This window comes from Typopeltis vanoorti, chromosome 5, assembly GCF_054136105.1.
Source record: "Typopeltis vanoorti isolate ZY-2024b chromosome 5, IOZ_Tvanoo_1.0, whole genome shotgun sequence".
NCBI classification, from domain to species: domain Eukaryota; kingdom Metazoa; phylum Arthropoda; class Arachnida; order Uropygi; family Thelyphonidae; genus Typopeltis; species Typopeltis vanoorti.
This window is the reverse complement of record NC_143553.1, coordinates 7110078-7129523: the sequence shown is the minus strand read 5'-3', so window position 1 is coordinate 7129523 and position 19446 is coordinate 7110078. Positions and strand designations below refer to the sequence as shown.

Genomic DNA, 19446 nt, shown 5'->3' with positions numbered 1-19446 from the left:
AAGTCATTCGAATAACTGCCTGAACATTCCAAATCCCTTTTTAAGTGGAGTTGGTAGCGCACAGTGAATGCATCCTTTTTACCTGTGTTTACTGCAAATAATTGAATGCTTTCGGCTCCGTCATAGCCAAAATTTCCCCTATCGGCGACTTTTGGTACTAAATCTTTTTTTCGTGGAATTCATCTTCCCATGCCTTTGGAAGTCTCAATATAAAATGAGGTGTCATTTCGTGTATTAGGTTTAGCTACAGATACTTCCAAAGAGGGAAAGTTAATTTATGGCCACCCTGTATATGTATTAAATTCAACATTATTTCAAAGCCAAATGTTTGTAGAAACTATGAAAGTTTTAAGTTTTTGTTCTCTGAAGAGAGACGGACCAATTTGAAACGGCTGTCAGGCCAGTGAAATCTTTATCAAATGGTCTAATAAAAGGTGAATATATGGATGCTTACGAAACTTTCGGCTTTAAAATAATGTTGAATTTAATATCCACTTTGCCAAAATGCAGGTTTTGATTCTTTCTTTAGTAATTACTTTTTCATGAAAATGTTTAATCAGAACAGAGTTCTGATATGGTGAGATAAATGAATCTAATAGGCTCACTTGTTGCAACATTTTTCCAACGAGAGATTTATTTACACTATCTACATCACAGTCTCTACAGATATGGTAATTTGTACTATTTCATTCTTAATTTTCTGATTTCTTTACAATACTTTGAAGCCTTTGCTTTTCTTGTTCAATGATGTCATCAAGATCCTGGAATTATATAAAGTTTAATATTATAAATGTATTTATTTCTGATTATAATAAATTTTCACAGATTAAAAATGCCTTAAAGCTGAATTTTTTCAGTTAACCAAATATTTGGGTAACTGGAGGGGGAGAAATTACAAGAATGACAAATGAAAGCAAAAATAAATAAAGAAGCAACTCAAGTATTATTATTATTATTATTATTATTATTACTACAGGCTACTCCAGGGAGTCCTTAGACTCATCGAGGGAGACCCTAAACATCATGTTCACACAACTGTTCAACACTCTCACAGTATCTATCATACCTTGCCTTGAACTCGCTCACTGTCATAGCACCCACAACAGACTCTGGCAGCTTATTCCACTCATTTACCACTCTAAAAGTAAAGAACCCAGCTCTAACACCCCTGCTAACCACGCTCTTGCCCAGCTTCCATGGGTGTCCCCTAGTTCTCCCACCACCAGTCCTGATCTCAAAAATATCCTCTGAATTAATCCTATAGAATCCTTTTAGCAATTTGAATGTCTCAATCATATCTCCCCTTTTCCGCCTATCAACTAGTTATAGGTATAAAGTATAAACTAAGTATAAACCATCAACTAAGTATAAAGAGATGCACTTGCATGCTTTGCTACAAATTGTTCATCCATAACCAAATTAAAATTTGTACTTTTCGCTAAAACTATTGACATGTCAAATCTCAACGAAATCTATCTGGCAAACACTGACATACATACAACACTAACGGTGTTCGAATATTCCAATAAATGAAAATTACTTTTTTTTTCAACACAATTCATATCTTCTTCATGAAAAGAAAACACACTAATATCAACTGCTACATTCTGCTATGTTTTCAGGTGTAATGCTGGAAATATCTCCAGATATAAGAACATGCAAATATTGAATAATTAATTTGTTATGGTAATCTCTGAATTAACTCAATCTGATGGTTGGATAATTTTGGCTTATTTAGGGATAGTGATCTTTCAATATATATAGCTCTCCCAGCCAAGTCATCCCTGCCTGTTTCAAAAACAAGGCTCTGGCTGGGGATAGGTGGGATTGAATCATTTGTCATGTTTCATCTCTAGAGTGGAGTTTCCAGTTTCTGTCTTCCCTTTTTTAATTCCTACATGCAGTGTGGGTGATGGTCTCACTGTTCATGCTCTCCACTCTTTCACCACTACCCAAACTATCTGGCAGGACGAGAGATAACACTGTGTCCTCACAGAAATTTCATGCTTGCATTTTGGCATACACACACCATATTGTGATGGTTCTTTGATTGTAACCAAATCTACATGGAAGAGGGGGAAGGGACTAATATGTTTGTTTTTTTTCAGTTGGTTAGACTGTAATAAATTTAGTTTAATCCTTTATCCAAGTGTAAGCAAACAAAGTTTGTGCCTGAAGTATCTTCAGGACTGAGGCAACTCGTGGCAAAGGTGAACCAAGCTTTCATCACTGCTTGTGTTAGTATCAACCATAATGTAAAGCACATCTCCTTGCAGACATGTATAATACTATGCATCAAGGGAAGGGCCACTGCCCAGACCGGTTTCGACCTTTATTAAAGTCTTGTCAGTGGGAGCCAGACCGAGAGGTGGTGATACTAAGGTGAAAGCAAGATACCAGAACACCAGATAACCCAAACCACTCCCCAAACAGCCTAGATCTCTTCCTCACCAATGACTACTCCAAATATGAAAGTAGGGAGCCCCCTGGGCAATTCTGAGCACAACCTAATGCTCATCTTCCCCCCCCCCATGCAACAACATTTACACAGACACTCCCATACAAGAGTAATTTGGCACTATAACAGTGCCAAGTAGGACAGCCTCTGCAACCTCTATGCTGCATTCCCATGGTTGGACTATTGTTTCCTGCCTTCCAACCCAAACATATGCACCGAGCTTATTACCAAAGTAATCCTCACTGCCATGAATACATACATTCCACACAGCAATCTGAACTGCCATTCCCTAATGAAACTCTGGTTCTCCAAAAGATGTGCCAAGGCTGTAGATATGAAAACACCAGACATACCACAACTGGCTGAAATCAAGAACCTCATCCTGCTTCAAAGCTTACACCGAAGCCCGTAATAGACACAAAAAAACAATCAATGGTTCCAAAACAGAGTTCAAAAGAGCAAAAAGCAGGAAACTAGCAGCCTGTCCAAACGACAGCTGAGCCTTTTAGTCTCTCGGCAAAACAATTGGCTGTAACTTCTGTCCAACACTATTCCCACCCCTATCATACCCAGATGGCTCTACTGCATCATCACCCACAGGAAAAGCCAATCTTCTGGCTTCATACTTTGCTTCAAATGCATGCATAACTGACGATGGTAAATGTACCCCAACCATTCCAGAGACTGAACATACAATGCCTCCTATATCCTTTTGCCAGGATGAGATCAGAAAAATACTGTCCAAATTAGACACAAAAAAAGTCTCCTGGCCCTAATGGCATTCCCCCAGTTGTTCTGAAAGTTTGTGCTCCAGAACTGACCCCCATCCTATGTCACTTATATATACTCTCTTACCCCACTGGAATCTATCCCACAAACTGGAAATTGGCCTATATTCAGCCCATTCCCAAGAAGGGTGACAAGTCACTGCCATCCAATTACTGCCCTATCTCGCTTACCTCAGTCCTGTCAAAAGTAATGGAAAAAATCATCAATTCCCAACTCCTACACTATCTTGAAGACACTCACCAAATAAATGATCACCAGTACGGATTCTGCCACTGCCGATCAACAGGAGATCTACTCCCATACGTCACCCATCTCTGGACAAATGCTATGGAGAGGTTTGGCGAATCTCAAGTGGTTGCAATAGATATCTTGAAATCTCCAAAGCCTTTGACCAGGTCTGGCACAAAGGCCTACTAGGCAAACTACCATCATTCAGTCTGACCCAGGACTTCTGTAGTTGGATTGCCAGCTTTGTCTGGACACACACACTGTGTGCGATGGTGGATGGCTCCCTATCCTCTCACCATTCAATTAATGCTGGGGTCCCACAAGGTTCTGTCCTCTCACCAATCCTCTTCCTGCTATATATCAATGACCTACTGCAATTGACCTCCAACCCAATACACAGTTTTGCAGACGACAGCACACTACACTCCTCGCTTGCATTTGATAAGCCTTACCCTACACAACTTACCTCAACCTACAGAACATCAACCATCACCACCTTCAACTCCGACCTCCAAGCCATCCTACAATGGGGTTCGGATAACCTCAGAAATTTCAATGCCAATAAAACCCAGTTCTGTACTATTTCCCTTAAAAAAGAACCATTTTTTCCCAGTATCCTTTTTGATGATACCCAAATTTCCAGACAGTTTGAGATCTTGCTTGGAATCACCCTCACATCAAACCTCTCCTGGCATAAACATATCACAACCATTGCATCCTCAGCCGCAAAAAAAACTAGGATTTCTTTCGCTCAAGACGTTACTTCAAATCACAAATCCACCCAGCTATCGAATACTGCTCCCACATATGGGGTGGGGCCCCTAAAAGCTCTCTCAAAATGCTCAACTCAATACAGAGGAGAGAAATTAGACTTATCAATGATCCATCCCTTACCAACTCTTTCGCTTGGTTGAACAGCGGGAAGGAGTGAAGACAAGAGGCCATCCCTGGAAGTTACGAAAGGAAACTGTGAGCAAGAGGGTGAGGTGTGGTTTCTTTGCGTGGAGAGTGGTTGAGCCGTGGAATGCATTGCCTGATGGAGTGGTGAGGGCGAGAACGGTCAATGAGTTTAAGGAGTGGTATGATAGACTTTATGTTCTTAGGAAGGACCTCCCACGATGAGTCTTTTGACTCCATGGAGGCCTGAATAATAATAATAATAACTCTCTCCCCCCACTTTCACACAGATATATGGTCTCTGCAGTATGTATATTCTACAAATATTTCCATGGGAAATGCTCATCTGAAATAACTTCAATAATTCCTCCGCTCGGAACTAAGCTCATTGGAACACGTGCAGCTGCTGCACAACATCCCTTCACAGTACAAGTTTCTTTTCTTCTTCCTTCATCCCTGCAACTGCTGCACTGTGGAACAGTCTCCCACCTGCTGTGTTTCCCAATGAATACAATTTAAAGTCATTCAAATCAAATATAAACAAATTCCTCCTTTCCCAACCCACTACCCATACACAGTACTAATGTACTATAGGTTAACCAACCAACCTCCTGTGTGTGGGCTACATAAAAAAAAAAAGATACTAAGGTGAGACACCGTTTGGCAACTCGTATAGGTAAATATGACTTCTCCATTGCTTCCACCTTAGTATCACCACCTTCGGGTCTAGCTCCCACTGATGAGACCTCAATAAAGGTCGAAACTGGTCTGGGTAGTGGCCCTTCCCTTAACGCATAACATTATACATGTCTGCAAGGAGATGTACTTTGCATTATGGGAGATACTAAGACAAGTAGTGATGAGAGCTTGGTCCACCTTTACCACGAGTAGCCTCAGTCCTGAAGATACTTAAGGTGCAAACTTTGTTTGCTTACACTTGAACAAAGGATTAAACTAAATTTATTATATTAAACAATAATTACAGAGAATGCTATATTTGGTATATTTGAATTACTAAAAAGTGCAAATATGTGTGAGCCATGGGAAATAAAAGGGAGAGAAAGAACAGGTGTGAATACTTTCCTTACTGGAAAAATAATTATTAATGTGTGATATTATATGTGTGTCCTATAAGTTGATAGGTGGAGCAAATAACTATAGGGAGGGGTTAATGCAGTGAACTAATAATGTTGATCATTTAGGCATGTCAGAGATACTTGTTGGTTGAATTTTGCAAGGAAGGCGAAAGCGTGGGCGGCCAAAGAAGAGATGGAGGGAGCTGGTAGAAGAGGACTTGAAGATGAAGAACTTGGATGTGGTGACAGCCCAAGACAGGAAGGTGTGGAGGAGACTCATTACAAACAGTGACCCCACTTAAGTGGGAGAAGCTGCAGAAGAAGAAGAAGAGATACTTGTTGGTTGATGAAGCAGCAAATCATCTTGTAAAATTTCTGTGCTTGTATGTACTTGTTTTTGCTCAGTTTTCTAAGAATTTTCTTTTGTTGAATGAGGATCAGTATACACCTGAAACAACATGCAGCAACATCTTCAGTGGTGCAAAGAGCATGTACGTTGGGATGTGGAAGCTTGGAAAACCGTGTTACGGAGTAACGAATAATGCTACGCTCCTACGAGTAGATGGATGGGTGTGGTGAATGTCGAGTGAACATCTCTTACTAGAGTGCATAACCCCAACTATGAAATTCAGAGTAACACTTGACTGGCAGTGTGATGTGGTCCTGTTTCTCTTGGTTTGGCCTTGGACCTCTCTTTGTGGCACCACGAGCATTGAACTACAAAAGGTAGCAACATTCTGGACAATGTAAGGCTTCTTACATTGTGGCATTTCTACACAACTGACCAATATCTCTTTCAGAAAGACAATGCACCATGTCATAAGGCTGCTGCTGCTGTAACTACATGGTTTGTAGACATTGAATGGCCCCCAAAGAGCCCTGATCTCAACCCAACTGAACATTTGTGGGATGAACTGGAGCATCAAATGCTCCAGTTCATCACCTTGACAGGTGAGGTCAAGGGTTGTCTGCCTCCAGGGGCGGCTTGTGCATAGGCACTGCGGAACTGCAGTAACCCCAATTTTTCTCTATATAAATATATTAATTTATTTATATTCGCTTGTAATATTTAATTTTATCATAAACAATCCTATACAATTCTCTTATTTTGTATTAAAAATAATAAAAATCCATCTTGTAGTGCTTAGGAGGGTGAAGGACGATAGCAGCACTGTGTTTACCGCAGCGTCATATTGCTAGTATTTGCTACGCGCACAAGCATATGCACATCATAGTGGGATGTGAGCTAATAGCGTAATGCGGCACTGTCGGTCGCACAGTTCCACTGTTGTTTATATTCAGTTTGCACCAGTAGTTGAGTGTTCATAGTGCTTATCGTGTTTACTCCGTCTCTTTAAATATTTGGACATTACAATTAAAGACAACATTTGTTCTAGTTTTTATTTTAGAACATTATTGGGGTTATGATAATGGATTTTATTTTAAAGTAATTTTGAATTATACTAAACTGTATAATTTTATCGATAATAAACAATATTTTTTCATGAAACAAAACAGGAAGAATATATTTTATTTTTAAGTAATTTTGAATTATACCAAACTGTATAATTTTATCAATAATAAACAATATTTTTTCATGTTTACCATAAATTTGATATTTTATCCAAACACATATACACTGTACTTACAGTGTGTATGTATATTTCGACAGTTGCAGCATCCCCCCCCCCCCACGATTTCAAGCCACGAGCCACCACTGTCTGCCTCACAGCAGTCCAAAATTCCCATTGATCGCTTATGGAAAGTATGGCTTGTAGGGTTGCTGCCGTCATTACAGAGGAAGTAAGATCTACATCTTATTAAGGTGCGTACTGTGGCTGTCTGTTCCTTTATGGTGCCCGTTGACTTATTTCCAAGCAGTGTAAATAATTTCTGATTGTCATTGGAATTATCCACCCTTTCACGAATCCTACATTAATTAATTTTTTTTTGTCAGCAGCTCTTTTGTTGTCTTATCAATAATGGATATCTCACATACAATAGTATTTCGATGTAGATCAATCACTTCTTATAATACATAAAGTTTTATTCAGGAATAGAGAAATTTTTACATCTGTTGTTTCTGAAGGCTGGAATAAAAATGTTCCTATACCATGAAACATTCCAACCTCAACAGCCGCTATACTAGTAGCAAAAGCAAGAAAAACAAGTATTAATATTAGAGACAACTAGAATGATACTCCTTTGCCACAGACTTATGCTACATAGTCTGTGGCACATGCAAAAAAAAAAAAAAAAAAACATGCAAGCAAAACAGATTTACTGTAGCACTGAACATAACAGTTAACTAAATGCATTTGTCCTAACATTCACTTTCTAAAAATAATGTAAAACAGTTGTTTATAAAGTCATAATCAATGACTACTTTATAAAGCTCGTTTCCTGATTTCATCCATTGTCTGATTATTGCTTCTGATCCGAACATCTGCTCTAATCTAATAACAGATCTAATAATTATTCTCACTGGGATGAGTGCATTTATTCTCTATTGCACTCAAAATTATCAACCTTTATCCAAACACTGGCTCTTCCCCAACTGTGTCAAAGCAGTCCAAACCAAAAGCTCAGCATGTAGCCCAATGGCTCCAAACACTCCAACCTCTCACCCAGCTTACATTACAGTTGGTAACAACTGCAAAAATAAATAAACAATTCCAAAGCAGACTTTGTAATGCCAAATACACTAAGCTTATCTCTTGTAATAATGGCAGAAGGCGTTACTGGACAGTTGCAAAGGCTGTGGGAAGCAACTTCTGTATCCTTCCATGTTTCCACATTTCTCAAATTAACTAACAAAGAAATTAAAGTTTAATTATTAACAACTTAGGAATTAATTAATAGATAAGAATTAAAAACAGACAGCAAAAAAAGGTATTCACAGAGAGATTTCTGAATTATCAACTGTCATTATTCAAATTAAAACTGAACTAGATGAATATTGTAGCAAGATGTCAGATGCATGGCTCATTGTTGCAATGGGCTGTATAATTTCTCTGATAGCCTAATTCATTAATATGCAGGTCTTTTATATATGCTGTCCATAGCTGATTTAAGATAAGACTTCGGTTTTGATTACTCTGAGTAGGACATAGTATCATTTCTTGCTCGCTTCTTTAAATCAATGTACATAACTGTTGAAATAATATCCATGTCAGTTATGTATGAGTAAGTTGTTAATTTACTTGATGTTTTTCTTTGTTAGTGTGAAAAGCTAGTCCAGATTTATATGCCCCTACTTAACCCCCACAGCCTTGACATCCTGAAAAGTGATAATCACAATGAAGGAATTGAGGTAGAACCATATTCCAGGTGCTTATCCAAACTTTTCAGCCCCTCCCTTCATATAAATTCCCCTCCCATTTTGCCATGCCCCCTTTTCCTCTTTCTGTTATATGCCCTCACAGTTAGTATCCCATAATAATTGTTCGGCCTGCACCTCAGAGACGCCCACAAATGAACCATCTCCCCAGATCTAAAATCCTCTTTATCTTCTAATTTTGTTGGTTGTAATTCTTCAGATATCATAAGCAATACTCCACTTACTGTCCTATTCCCTCTACATTCTACCCCTGTAACTATATAATTTTCTGTCAACCAGGTCTCACTGATGAATTGGACATATATCAAGTAATAAGTGAGCATGGTGCTAATACTTGATGATGATATATAGCTACATATTAAGGAAAATGTCTGAAGATGACTATATCTTTGACTTTATTTAATAAATCTAGCAATCGAAGGATTCCAAAGGAGCAGAAAAAAGACAAAATAATGCTGCTGGACAAAGAATGGTATGAAAGCAGAGGTATCCATATTTTACAGAGAAACATAAGTAGACATCATCATCTGAAAGAAAACATCAAATTAGCAGAAGAATGCGACATCGATCCTAAAAATATCATCAGGTGCCATCATTTCGGATCCATAAACAAAAGAAAGAACGGAATGAACTTTCCACGCCTCATAAAAGTGACTTGCGACATGCCGACAAGCACATCAAAACTAATAACAGCGATCAACAACAAGTTCAAAGACACTTGTCTGTAATCGCACATACGTGCTCAATTATCATTTGCACAAAGAGAACAAGGATGCCAGCTTCTAAGACAACTTGCAGAAAAACGTCAAAATGGTGACTACAGCTGTACCATCAGCCACAGACAAGCTAAATTGGTGCAAAAACCAAGTGATGCCACTAGCAGCCGCCATGGTGACTAGTATGCAGGCACTGCACAGGAAATGTGCAAGACGCCTGCAGTCAAACATATGACTCACAAAACCCTACAAATCCATTTCACCAACATCCGTGGCCTAAACTCCAACCTTAATAGTGTCCACTACCACCTGCAGTCTACCAAATCCGACCTCCTCTTTCTGGCAGAAACTCAAATCTCACCTCCCTCCAGCACTATTCACCTCAACCTCTCAAACTACACACTCTTTAACTCCTTTCGACCCAAGGGTGGTGTCTGTGCATACATCTGCTCCGACATACCTAGCCAGAGAGCACCCAACATAGAATCGCCCAACTTTGACCTTCTTTGGATGAAAATATCCCTACCCAACTCAGTCAATTTCATATGCCATCTCTATCGCTCCCTCTAATGCAACTAACCACTCTGAGCTCTTCGATTTCCTCTCCTTAAAAATCGACTTCCTCTGGTCCGACTTTCCCGACAGCAAAATCATTCTCCTAGGAGATTTTAATGTCCACAACACCAACTGGCCTTCTCCAGCTGTACAGATTTTGCAGACAGAGATGCTGAAACATTCACCATCACCAATGACCTTACACAACTAGTTCAGATGCCAACCAGAATACCCAATAACCCAAACCACTCTCCAAATACCCTAGACCTCTTCCTAACCAATGACCCTTCCAAATACACAGGGAATGTAGAGAGCCCGCTAGGAATTCTGACCACAACCTAATGCTCATCTCCTCCCCCATGCAACAACGCTTACACATCCACTCCCCATACAAGAGTAGTTTGGCATTATAACAGTGCCATGTGGGACAGCCTTTGCAACTTCTATACCTCATTCCCATGGTTAGACTATTGCTTCTGACCTTCCAACCCAAACACATGCACTGAACTCATAACCAAAGTAATCCTCAATGGCATGGAATCATACATTCCCCACAGTACTCTGACTTGCCATTTCTAAATATCATAACTAAACCCTGGTTTTCCAAAAGATGAGCCAGGCTGTACAAATGAAAAACCAAACATACCATTACTAGCTCAAATCAAGAACCTAAGCCCGAAATAAATGCAAAAAAAAAAAAAAAACAATCAATGCTTCCAAAACAGAATTCGAAAGAGCAAAAAGCAGGAAATTAGCAGCCTGTCCAAATGGCATCCAATCCTTTTGGTCCCTTGCCAAAGCAATCGGTCGAAACTTCTGCCCAACACTATTCCCACATCTATCCTACCCAGATGGCTCCATTGCATCATCACCTACAGAAAAGGCCAATCTCCTAGCCTCACACTTTGCTTCCAATGCATGCATAATTGGCAATGGTAAATGTTCCCCAACCATTCCAGATGCCCACTATATCCTTTTGCCAGAAAGAGATCAGCAAAATACTGTCCAAATAAGACACAAAAAAGTCTCCTAGCCCTGATGGCATTCCTCCAATTGTCCTGAAGGTTTGTGCACCAGAACTGTCTCCTGTACTAGGTCGCTTATATATACTGTCTTACTCCACTGGTATCTATCCCACAGTCTGAAATTGGCCTATATTTAACCCATTCCCAAGAAGGGTGACAAGTCACTGCCATCCAACTACCGCCCCATCTCACTCACTTCAGTCCTATCTAAAGTAATGGAAAAAATCATCAATTCAAAATTCCTACATTATCTCGAAGCTACCCGTCTAATAAACGACTGCCAGTATGGATTCCATCGCTGTCAATCAACAGGAGATCCGCTCACATATGTCACCCATCTCTGGACAAATGCCATAGAGAACTTTGGCGAATCTCAAGCTGTTGCACTTCATATCTCCAAGGTATTTGACCGGGCGTGACACAATGGCTTACTATGCAAGCTGCCGTTGTTTGGTCTATCTCAAGACCTCTGTAGTTGGATTGCCAGCTTTCTGTCTGGACGCACACTATGTGTGGTGGTGGATGGTTCCTTATCCTCTCACCATTGAACTAATGCCAGGGTTCCACAAGGTTCTGTCCTCTCACCAACTCTCTTCCTACTATATATCAATGACCTATTTCAGCTTACCTCCAACCCAACACACAGTTTTGCAGATGACAGCACATTCCACTCCTCCCTTTCTTTTGATAAACCTTACTGCACACAACTCACCTCAACCTACAGAACAGCAAACGGCGCTGCCCTCAATTCAGACCCCCATTGACTAGCTTATCTGAACCTCAAGAATGGGGTTCGGGTAACTAGTCAATTTCAATGCATAAAATACAGTACTGTTTCATTTCTCATAAAAAAGAACCATTTTCTTCCAGTGTTATTTTTGACAATACCCAAATTTCCAGACATTCTGAGATTTCTCTTCTTGGAATTACCCTGACATCAAGCCTCTCCTGGCATAAACACATAATAACCATTGCATCCTCAGCTTCTAAAAAATTAGGATTTTTCTTTCACTCAAGACGTTACGTTACCCCTGGACAGCTGTTAACCTTATACAAATCACAAATCTGCCCAACCAACAAATACTGCTCTCACATATGGGATGGGGCCCCCAAAAGCTCCCTCAAAATGCTCGACTCAATACAGACCCATCTCTTACCAACTCACTCCCCCCAGTTTCGCACAGACGATTGGTCTCTACACTATGTGTTTTCTACAAATATTTCCATGGAAAATGTTCATCTGAAATAGCATCAATAATTCCCCCACTTAGTACTAAGCTCGTTGGAATACGTGCAGCTGGTGCTCAACACCCCTACACAGTGCACCTTGAAACCTACAGAACAAGTTTCTTCTCCTTCATCCTTGCAACGGTCTTACCCTTGATGTGTTCCCTAAGGAATACAATATATAATCATTCAAATGCAATGTGAACAAGTACCTTCTTTCCCAACCCATACATGGTACTAATGTACTATAGGTTGATCTATCAACCTCTCGTGTATGGGCTCCACATTTAAAAAAAAAAAAAAAAAAAAAAAAAAAAAAAAAAAAAAGAATTATAATTGGATAACTCTTGTAGATAAACTTAGACTTTGGAAATCCATAACTATCAATTTTAGGGAAAGACAACATATACTAGAATGTTAATTAAAAACTTTAATTATTACTTCCTATATTTTGGTAATGTTACATCACAATCTTCAGGGAACATAAAAATAATGATATGTGCATGCAGGCACTAACACTAAACAAATATGGCTGAAGAAAAAACTGAAGTCGGTCCTAAAGGTGCCCCTAGTGAGCTAAATTGGGTTGTCTTGGCTGTTCGGCTGATGTTGAAGCTTGCATTCTAAGAGTGCAAGCTTCCCATATTTGGGGAAGTCTCATGCATCCAAATTTATTGAGGTTTGGGGATTTTTTTAGAGCTGAGGCTGATTCCAGGAATAATCTCTCATATTTATACCTGCTGCAGTGTAGTAAAGTGGCTAAGTCCTGAGTGGTTGTATTGGTGGAACTGTATATAGTTCTTGTGTTCAGATATCCTGATATTAGCTGTTTGGCAGTAGTAGCACAGTTTGCAACTACAAGGGACCTGGTATAATCCAGGTAGGTCTAAGGGAAGTGGCTGGTCTTTGGTGGAGCAAATAAAAGATGCCAATTTTTATATGGTTTGTAACAAGTTTTCAGGTCATATTTTTTAGGATTTAAAAAAATTGGCATCTCTTATCTGCTCCACCAAAAACCAGCCACTTCCATTAGACCTACCTGGAGTATACCAGGTCCCTTGCAGTTGCAAACTGTCCAAACAGGCAGGACAGCTGATATCAGGATATCTGAACATGAGGAGGACTATATATGGTTCCACCAATACAGCCACTCAGGACTTGCTGACCATACTTTGGACACACACCACAAAATATGCTGGAAGAAAGCATTACTAAAACACATAGAAAGTGGACATAGAAAAGCCCAAATGGAAAAACTAGTGAAATTGACTTTATCCTCAGCAATAAGAAAAACATCTTTCAAGACTGCTCTGCTATAAATACCTTCAACATTGGAAGTGACCATTGCATAGTATAATATGCAGTAAGATTCAAATCAACTGCTAAAAAGAAAGAAGAAAAATTACTAATTATATGAAGAGCCAAAGGCTTCAATTCGGTGACATGAACTTATTTAAGTTATGGGATATTACATCCCATATTGTTTCTTAGCCGAATAAGAAACTCAGGTATTTGCTTACGCTTGGAATCACCAAACTTTATATAGTTCCTATATTCGGCATGAAACTCTTTGAGTTTCTTATTCGGCTAAGAAGCAATATGGGATGTAATATCCCTTAACTTAAAAAAAAGAAGAAAAATGTTTCGAAGATCAAAGCAAAACTTACTTATATACAAACTCAACATTAAAAAAGATATATTCCAACATGAACTAAACAATAGATTTAAAAATCTTATTATAGATGACAATGTTGATCCATCAGAAAATAATGGCATTATTACCCAAAACCTTTTACAATGCTCAGTTGAAATTACTGGTACCACAGAACAGAAACAAGACAAAGTTTCTGAAGAAACGAAGAGAAATGAAACAATTAAATAACCCACAGAATAAAATTGAATACGTTGAATTGTGCAAAACAATCAGAAAATGTATCACAAAAGAAATAAGAAAATTCAATTGTAAATTCATACAACAAACAATTGAAAACAACCGTAATCTCAAAAAAGCCAAACAGCAATAAACAGATGGTTGCAGTCAAACTACAAGATGGGACCATAACCAGAGATAGATTATGCCAGAGCAAAAAGAATTGAAGAATTTTACTCAGTATTATATCAGGATGATGAATTAAATGAAAAAGAAGAAGAAAACTACAAAATAGCTGAAGTACCACAGATTCTACTAGAAGTTATGTGGAGCATCCAAAGCTTGAATTGAAAAGCTGCAGGTGACGATGGAGTTATAGCTAAACTTCTAAAAGCAGGTAGAGAAATTATCTACAAAATCTTAGCAAAACTGTTTAACTTATATCTGATGAAAAATGATGTATCAAGAACATGGAAGAAGGCTACCCTAATTCTGATACATAAAAAAAGCAGTAGAAGACCTGACAAACTACCAACCCATCAATCTACTATCAGTGGTTTACAAAAGTCTTGGCTCATAGGCTTTGTATAACTCTAGACCTAGCATAACCAAAAGAACAGGCAGGTATTCGAAGTGGCTTTAGTACAATGGACCATATTCAAGTTGTATAACAGATTATCGAAAGGTGTAATGAACATCAGTTACCATTATGTCTTGGTTTTATTGATTATGAGAAAGTTTTATTGATTATGGGGGGGGGGGAGCCCATGACATTTACCACCTTTTCGTAGGTAAAATGGTTTTGCCACACAAAATAGCCAGATTGAAGGATGTGGGCAAATAGGGCCATGATGTCAAAGAAGAAATGTGTTGGTGATTGGGACATTTCATAAAAAGAGTAGTTATTGCAGGCGTAGACTTCTGTGGCTAATTGGTTCAAAAGACATAGTTTGGTGATTACACCACATTTTTTATTATTCAGTTATACAATATACTGAAAGTTTATTTTTCACTTGGTCAGACTATAATAAATTTAGTTTAATCCTTTATCCAAGTGTGTGCAAACAAAGTTTGCGCCTGAAAGTATCTTCAGGACTGGGGTAAAGTGGTACAACACCGGGTGACTCCTTGCATAGGTGGAGTAAGCTACCAACACTCCTATTTCAGTATCTCCCATAATGCAAAACACATCTCCTTGTGGATAAGTATAATGTTATGCATTAAGGGAAGGGCCACTACCTAGACTAGTTTCGACCTTTATTGAGGTCTCTTCAGTGGGAGCCAGGCCCAAGTGGAGATACCAAGGTAGAAGCATTAGCAAGGTCATCTCCTCCTATAGGAGCTGCCACACGGTGTGCCACCTTTTTATTAAATTACTCTGGATTTAGAGAAAGATGTTGAAAGTTTATTTTTCACTTGGTCAGACTATAATAAATTTAGTTTAATCCTTTATCCAAGTGTGTGCAAACAAAGTTTGCACCTGAAAGTATCTTCAGGACTGGGGTAAAGTAGAAACTTTACTTTAGGTTTTCAGGACTGGGGTAAAGTAAAAACTTTACTTTAGGTTTTCAGGACTGGGGTAAAGTAAAAACTTTACCCCAGTCCTGAAGATACTTTCAGGTGCAAACTTTGTTTGCACACACTTGGATAAAGGATTAAACTAAATTTATTATAGTCTGACCAAGTGAAAAATAAACTTTCAACATCTTTCTCTAAATCCAGAGTAATTTAATAAAAAGGTGGCACACCGTGTGGCAGCTCCTATAGGAGGAGATGACCTTGCTAATGCTTCTGCCTTGGTATCTCCACTTGGGCCTGGCTCCCACTGAAGAGACCTCAATAAAGGTCGAAACTAGTCTGGGTAGTGGCCCTTCCCTTAATACATAACATTATACATATCTGCAAGGAGATGTGTTTTGCATTATGGGAGATACTGAGATAGGAGTGTTGGTAGCTTACTCCACCTTTGCAAGGAGTCGCCTGGTGTTGTACCACTTTACCCCAGTCCTGAAGATACTTTCAGGCGCAAACTTTGTTTGCACACACTTGGATAAAGGATTAAACTAAATTTATTATACAATATACTGTTGAAATAATAACAGTTCCCGACAAGTTGCGTAAATCGTAGGATTTATATCTTCAGGGGTAAATGGTATAACTTAAAGTTTAAACAAGAGAAATTAATAAATACAAATCATAACCGTCTGGCTATTCATAAACGCAAATAACAGAATGCAGATATAAAACATTATTGACGTTGAACAATACTGAACGATGTCACATGTTCGTGTTCTTGTTCATACAGTCCAAGCTCAAATTGATGTAGATTTTTTTATTAGAGCTGACCACACTTGATGGAGAATTAAACCTTGATTTTTATTGCATTGGGTTGGGTTTTTGAGCATATTAGCAGCTTCTTTAAATTTTCTTATATAGCAGTATTTATTAATTTCTCTTGTTTAAACTTTAAGTTATACTATTTACCCCTGAAGATGTAAATCCTACGATTTATGAAACTTGTCGGGAACTATTATTATTTCAGTATATTGTATAACTGAATAATAAAAAATGTGGTGTAAAAGAGTAGTTATGTCAAAACTGACAAATAAATCTTGTTGTTGATTGTGATATCTTTATTTTATTTTTGAAGTATTGTGTATTTTTTTTTTTTATATATAGGAGGAGGAATGACCTACCTAACTAACTCCATGAGTGTTACTGCTAGTTTCTTGGCTAGGATAATTAGGGCTGTCGATTCCATCTATCAGCCATAGTGGTAGATTATTTTTATGTATTTTTGGAAGGCTGTAAATTCTGGGGGAGCATGCATTGTGCAGTATCAACTTTTTAACAGTTTCTATCAGTGATGTAGTTACTGACTTAAGCAATTTTCTTGCTTTCTTTTTAATGCATTCTGTTGGATTATATTTCACTGATTGGTATGTTGGTGTCAGATATCAATTGGTTTGTTAGGGGGCTGAAAAGTTCCAATGATATTAAAGCAATTGATATAACCACAAGAAAGAACATATCTTAAACCCTTTAACCCCTATGCTTCATCAGATTGTAATAATTTGTTCTTTTTCTTTTAGGATATATAAGAAGACATGTCAATTCCTTCATGGTGATTATCACAACTTTTCAGCACACCCTCATATTTTTTTCAAAGTCAGCTGTTCAGTTAACAATGGCGGCAGCATTACCTTTGTCAACTTTGTAATTATTATCTTTTTGAGAGTTTTTTTCCCCACACGGTTATACTATAAAGATGCTAAGAAATTATATTCCTGTTTTAACCCTTTATCTGAGTGTAAGCAAACAAAGTCGTGAGGTATCTTCATGACTGGGCTACTTGTATATAGAGACTAATGATTTCACATCAATTGCCTTAGTATCCCATTATGCAAAGCACACCTCCCTTTGGATGTGTATAATGCAATGCATTATGAGAATGGTCCAGACCAGTATTGAGATAAAGTGCAGGGATACCTCTCCATATACTTGGGTGATCGCTCAGATCATCCAATAATGAGTGACACAAAGGATCATTTAACTCATTACTCAGTAGTGGTTGTACTTGGTGACAAGCCAACCCTGCTATCTGTTGCTCAGCAGGCCCACCTTACCACCAAGGCAGAGTCACTCATATCCCAGGAAAAAGCATCCATGAGACCACTTCAGCAGACTTTCCACATCCACAATAAAAAACAGTATCAGTGAGAGTCAGACCCAGAAGGAATAACAAGGTGTTGAAGTAATGTAAAAATGATATATTTCCCATATACAAGCAGTGAAAAGGTGTATCAACTGTTATTAAAATACTCTAGATCAGAGGTAGATGTTGAAAGTTTTTTTAACTCGATTATACTATAAATTAAAGAAATTATATTCTTGGTTTAATCCTTTATCCAAGTGTGAGCAAGCAAAGCTACTTCAACCTTGGTATCTCTTCTGGGTTCTGGCTCTCCTTGATGAGACCTCAATAAAGGTCAAAACCAGTCTGGTTAGTGGTCCTTCTCATAATGTATTGCATTATACATGTCCAAAAGGAGGTGTTCTTTGCACTATAGGATACTAAGGAAAATGATGTGAAGTCGTTAGCCTCTATATACAAGTAGCCTAGTCGTAAAGATACTTCATGTGCAAACTTTGTTTGTTTGCTCAAGCTTGGATAAAAGATGAAACCAAGAACACAATTTCTTGTCATCTTTAATTATTATTAACTTTGTTTAAAATGGTTTAATGGCTACTATTTCTTCTTTAGTAAGAGTGTTTTTTAGTGATTTATTACTGTTGTTTAGGATGCTGGAAGTTTCTAAACATATTTTTCCTACTATATTAGCAGGAATGGATTTTAGGCCTCTTTCTATATGATAAATAAAATCTAGTTTATTCCTTTAGAAGTGAGAGACTTTGCCATTGTTGAGGAGGGTGTGGTTGAACAGGTTGATGACGCAGTCGTCATATGTTGGCAGTTGGCTACTCATCATGTTGCAGGCTTGTAATGGGTTGCTTCTTGGACATTGCTATTTTGTGATTTGTTGCTCCTCGGTCCATAGTTTCTATGTTGTTTGCTAACTTTCAGTTGTTGAAGTTTCACAAACTGCTCTATAAGTTTCTCTTTGTTTTTATTCAAGTTGTGCTTTGCCAAGCTGTTAATTATTTTTAAAGAAACTCCCAAATATCTGGGTTTATTTACATAGCAATCCAGATCAGATTTCAACTTTAAAGTGTGATTTTGGAGAAGGATCAAATTTTTGTGAACCACATGTATTTGTTTTCTTAATAAGCTTTTTTCCATATGAACATAGATGCAGAGCATTTTGGCTAATGTGAATTTTCTTTTTTGCATGATTCAGTTGGATATCAAATTGCTGTCTCTACATTTTAAAAAGTAGTAAATTTTAAAAAGTTTTAGTAAATTAACTAAAAAACAGAAACAGAAATCTTGATTATACAAAAAAAGTCCAACACATACCAATTAGTGAACAATAATCCAACAGAATACATTAAAAAAATAATTAAAAAATAATGCATTAACTGAATTGCTTAAGTTAGTAACCATATGGCTGACAGTTAAAAATAATATACCACTATAACCAATAGTTCAAGGAAAATCAAAAGTCCTAATTATCACCTAACCAAAAAAAAAAAAAAAACTAGTGGTAGCACTCAAGGAGTTGGTAGGTCATTTCCCTCCCCCACATACACATTAAAAACACACAACATTTCATAAACAAAATCAAAAATAACTCAACAATAAAG

At 38.0% G+C, this 19446-nt stretch overlaps 1 protein-coding gene across 6 annotated transcripts in view; it reads right to left on the bottom strand.

The window, feature by feature from the left end:
- Positions 1–605: 605 nt before the first annotated feature.
- Positions 606–19446, bottom strand: part of sloth2 (ubiquinol-cytochrome c reductase complex assembly factor 6 sloth 2) — a 369803-nt gene continuing 350962 nt past the window's right edge. For all 6 annotated transcript variants that reach the window (XR_016548293.1, XM_090392240.1, XM_090392236.1 and 3 more), the window contains one exon: positions 606–761. Coding sequence is in view for 5 of the 6 variants with exons in the window: in XM_090392240.1 (XP_090248366.1) it covers positions 693–761 (69 nt within the window). In the remaining variant the exon portion in view is untranslated. The remainder of the gene's footprint in view (positions 762–19446) is intronic.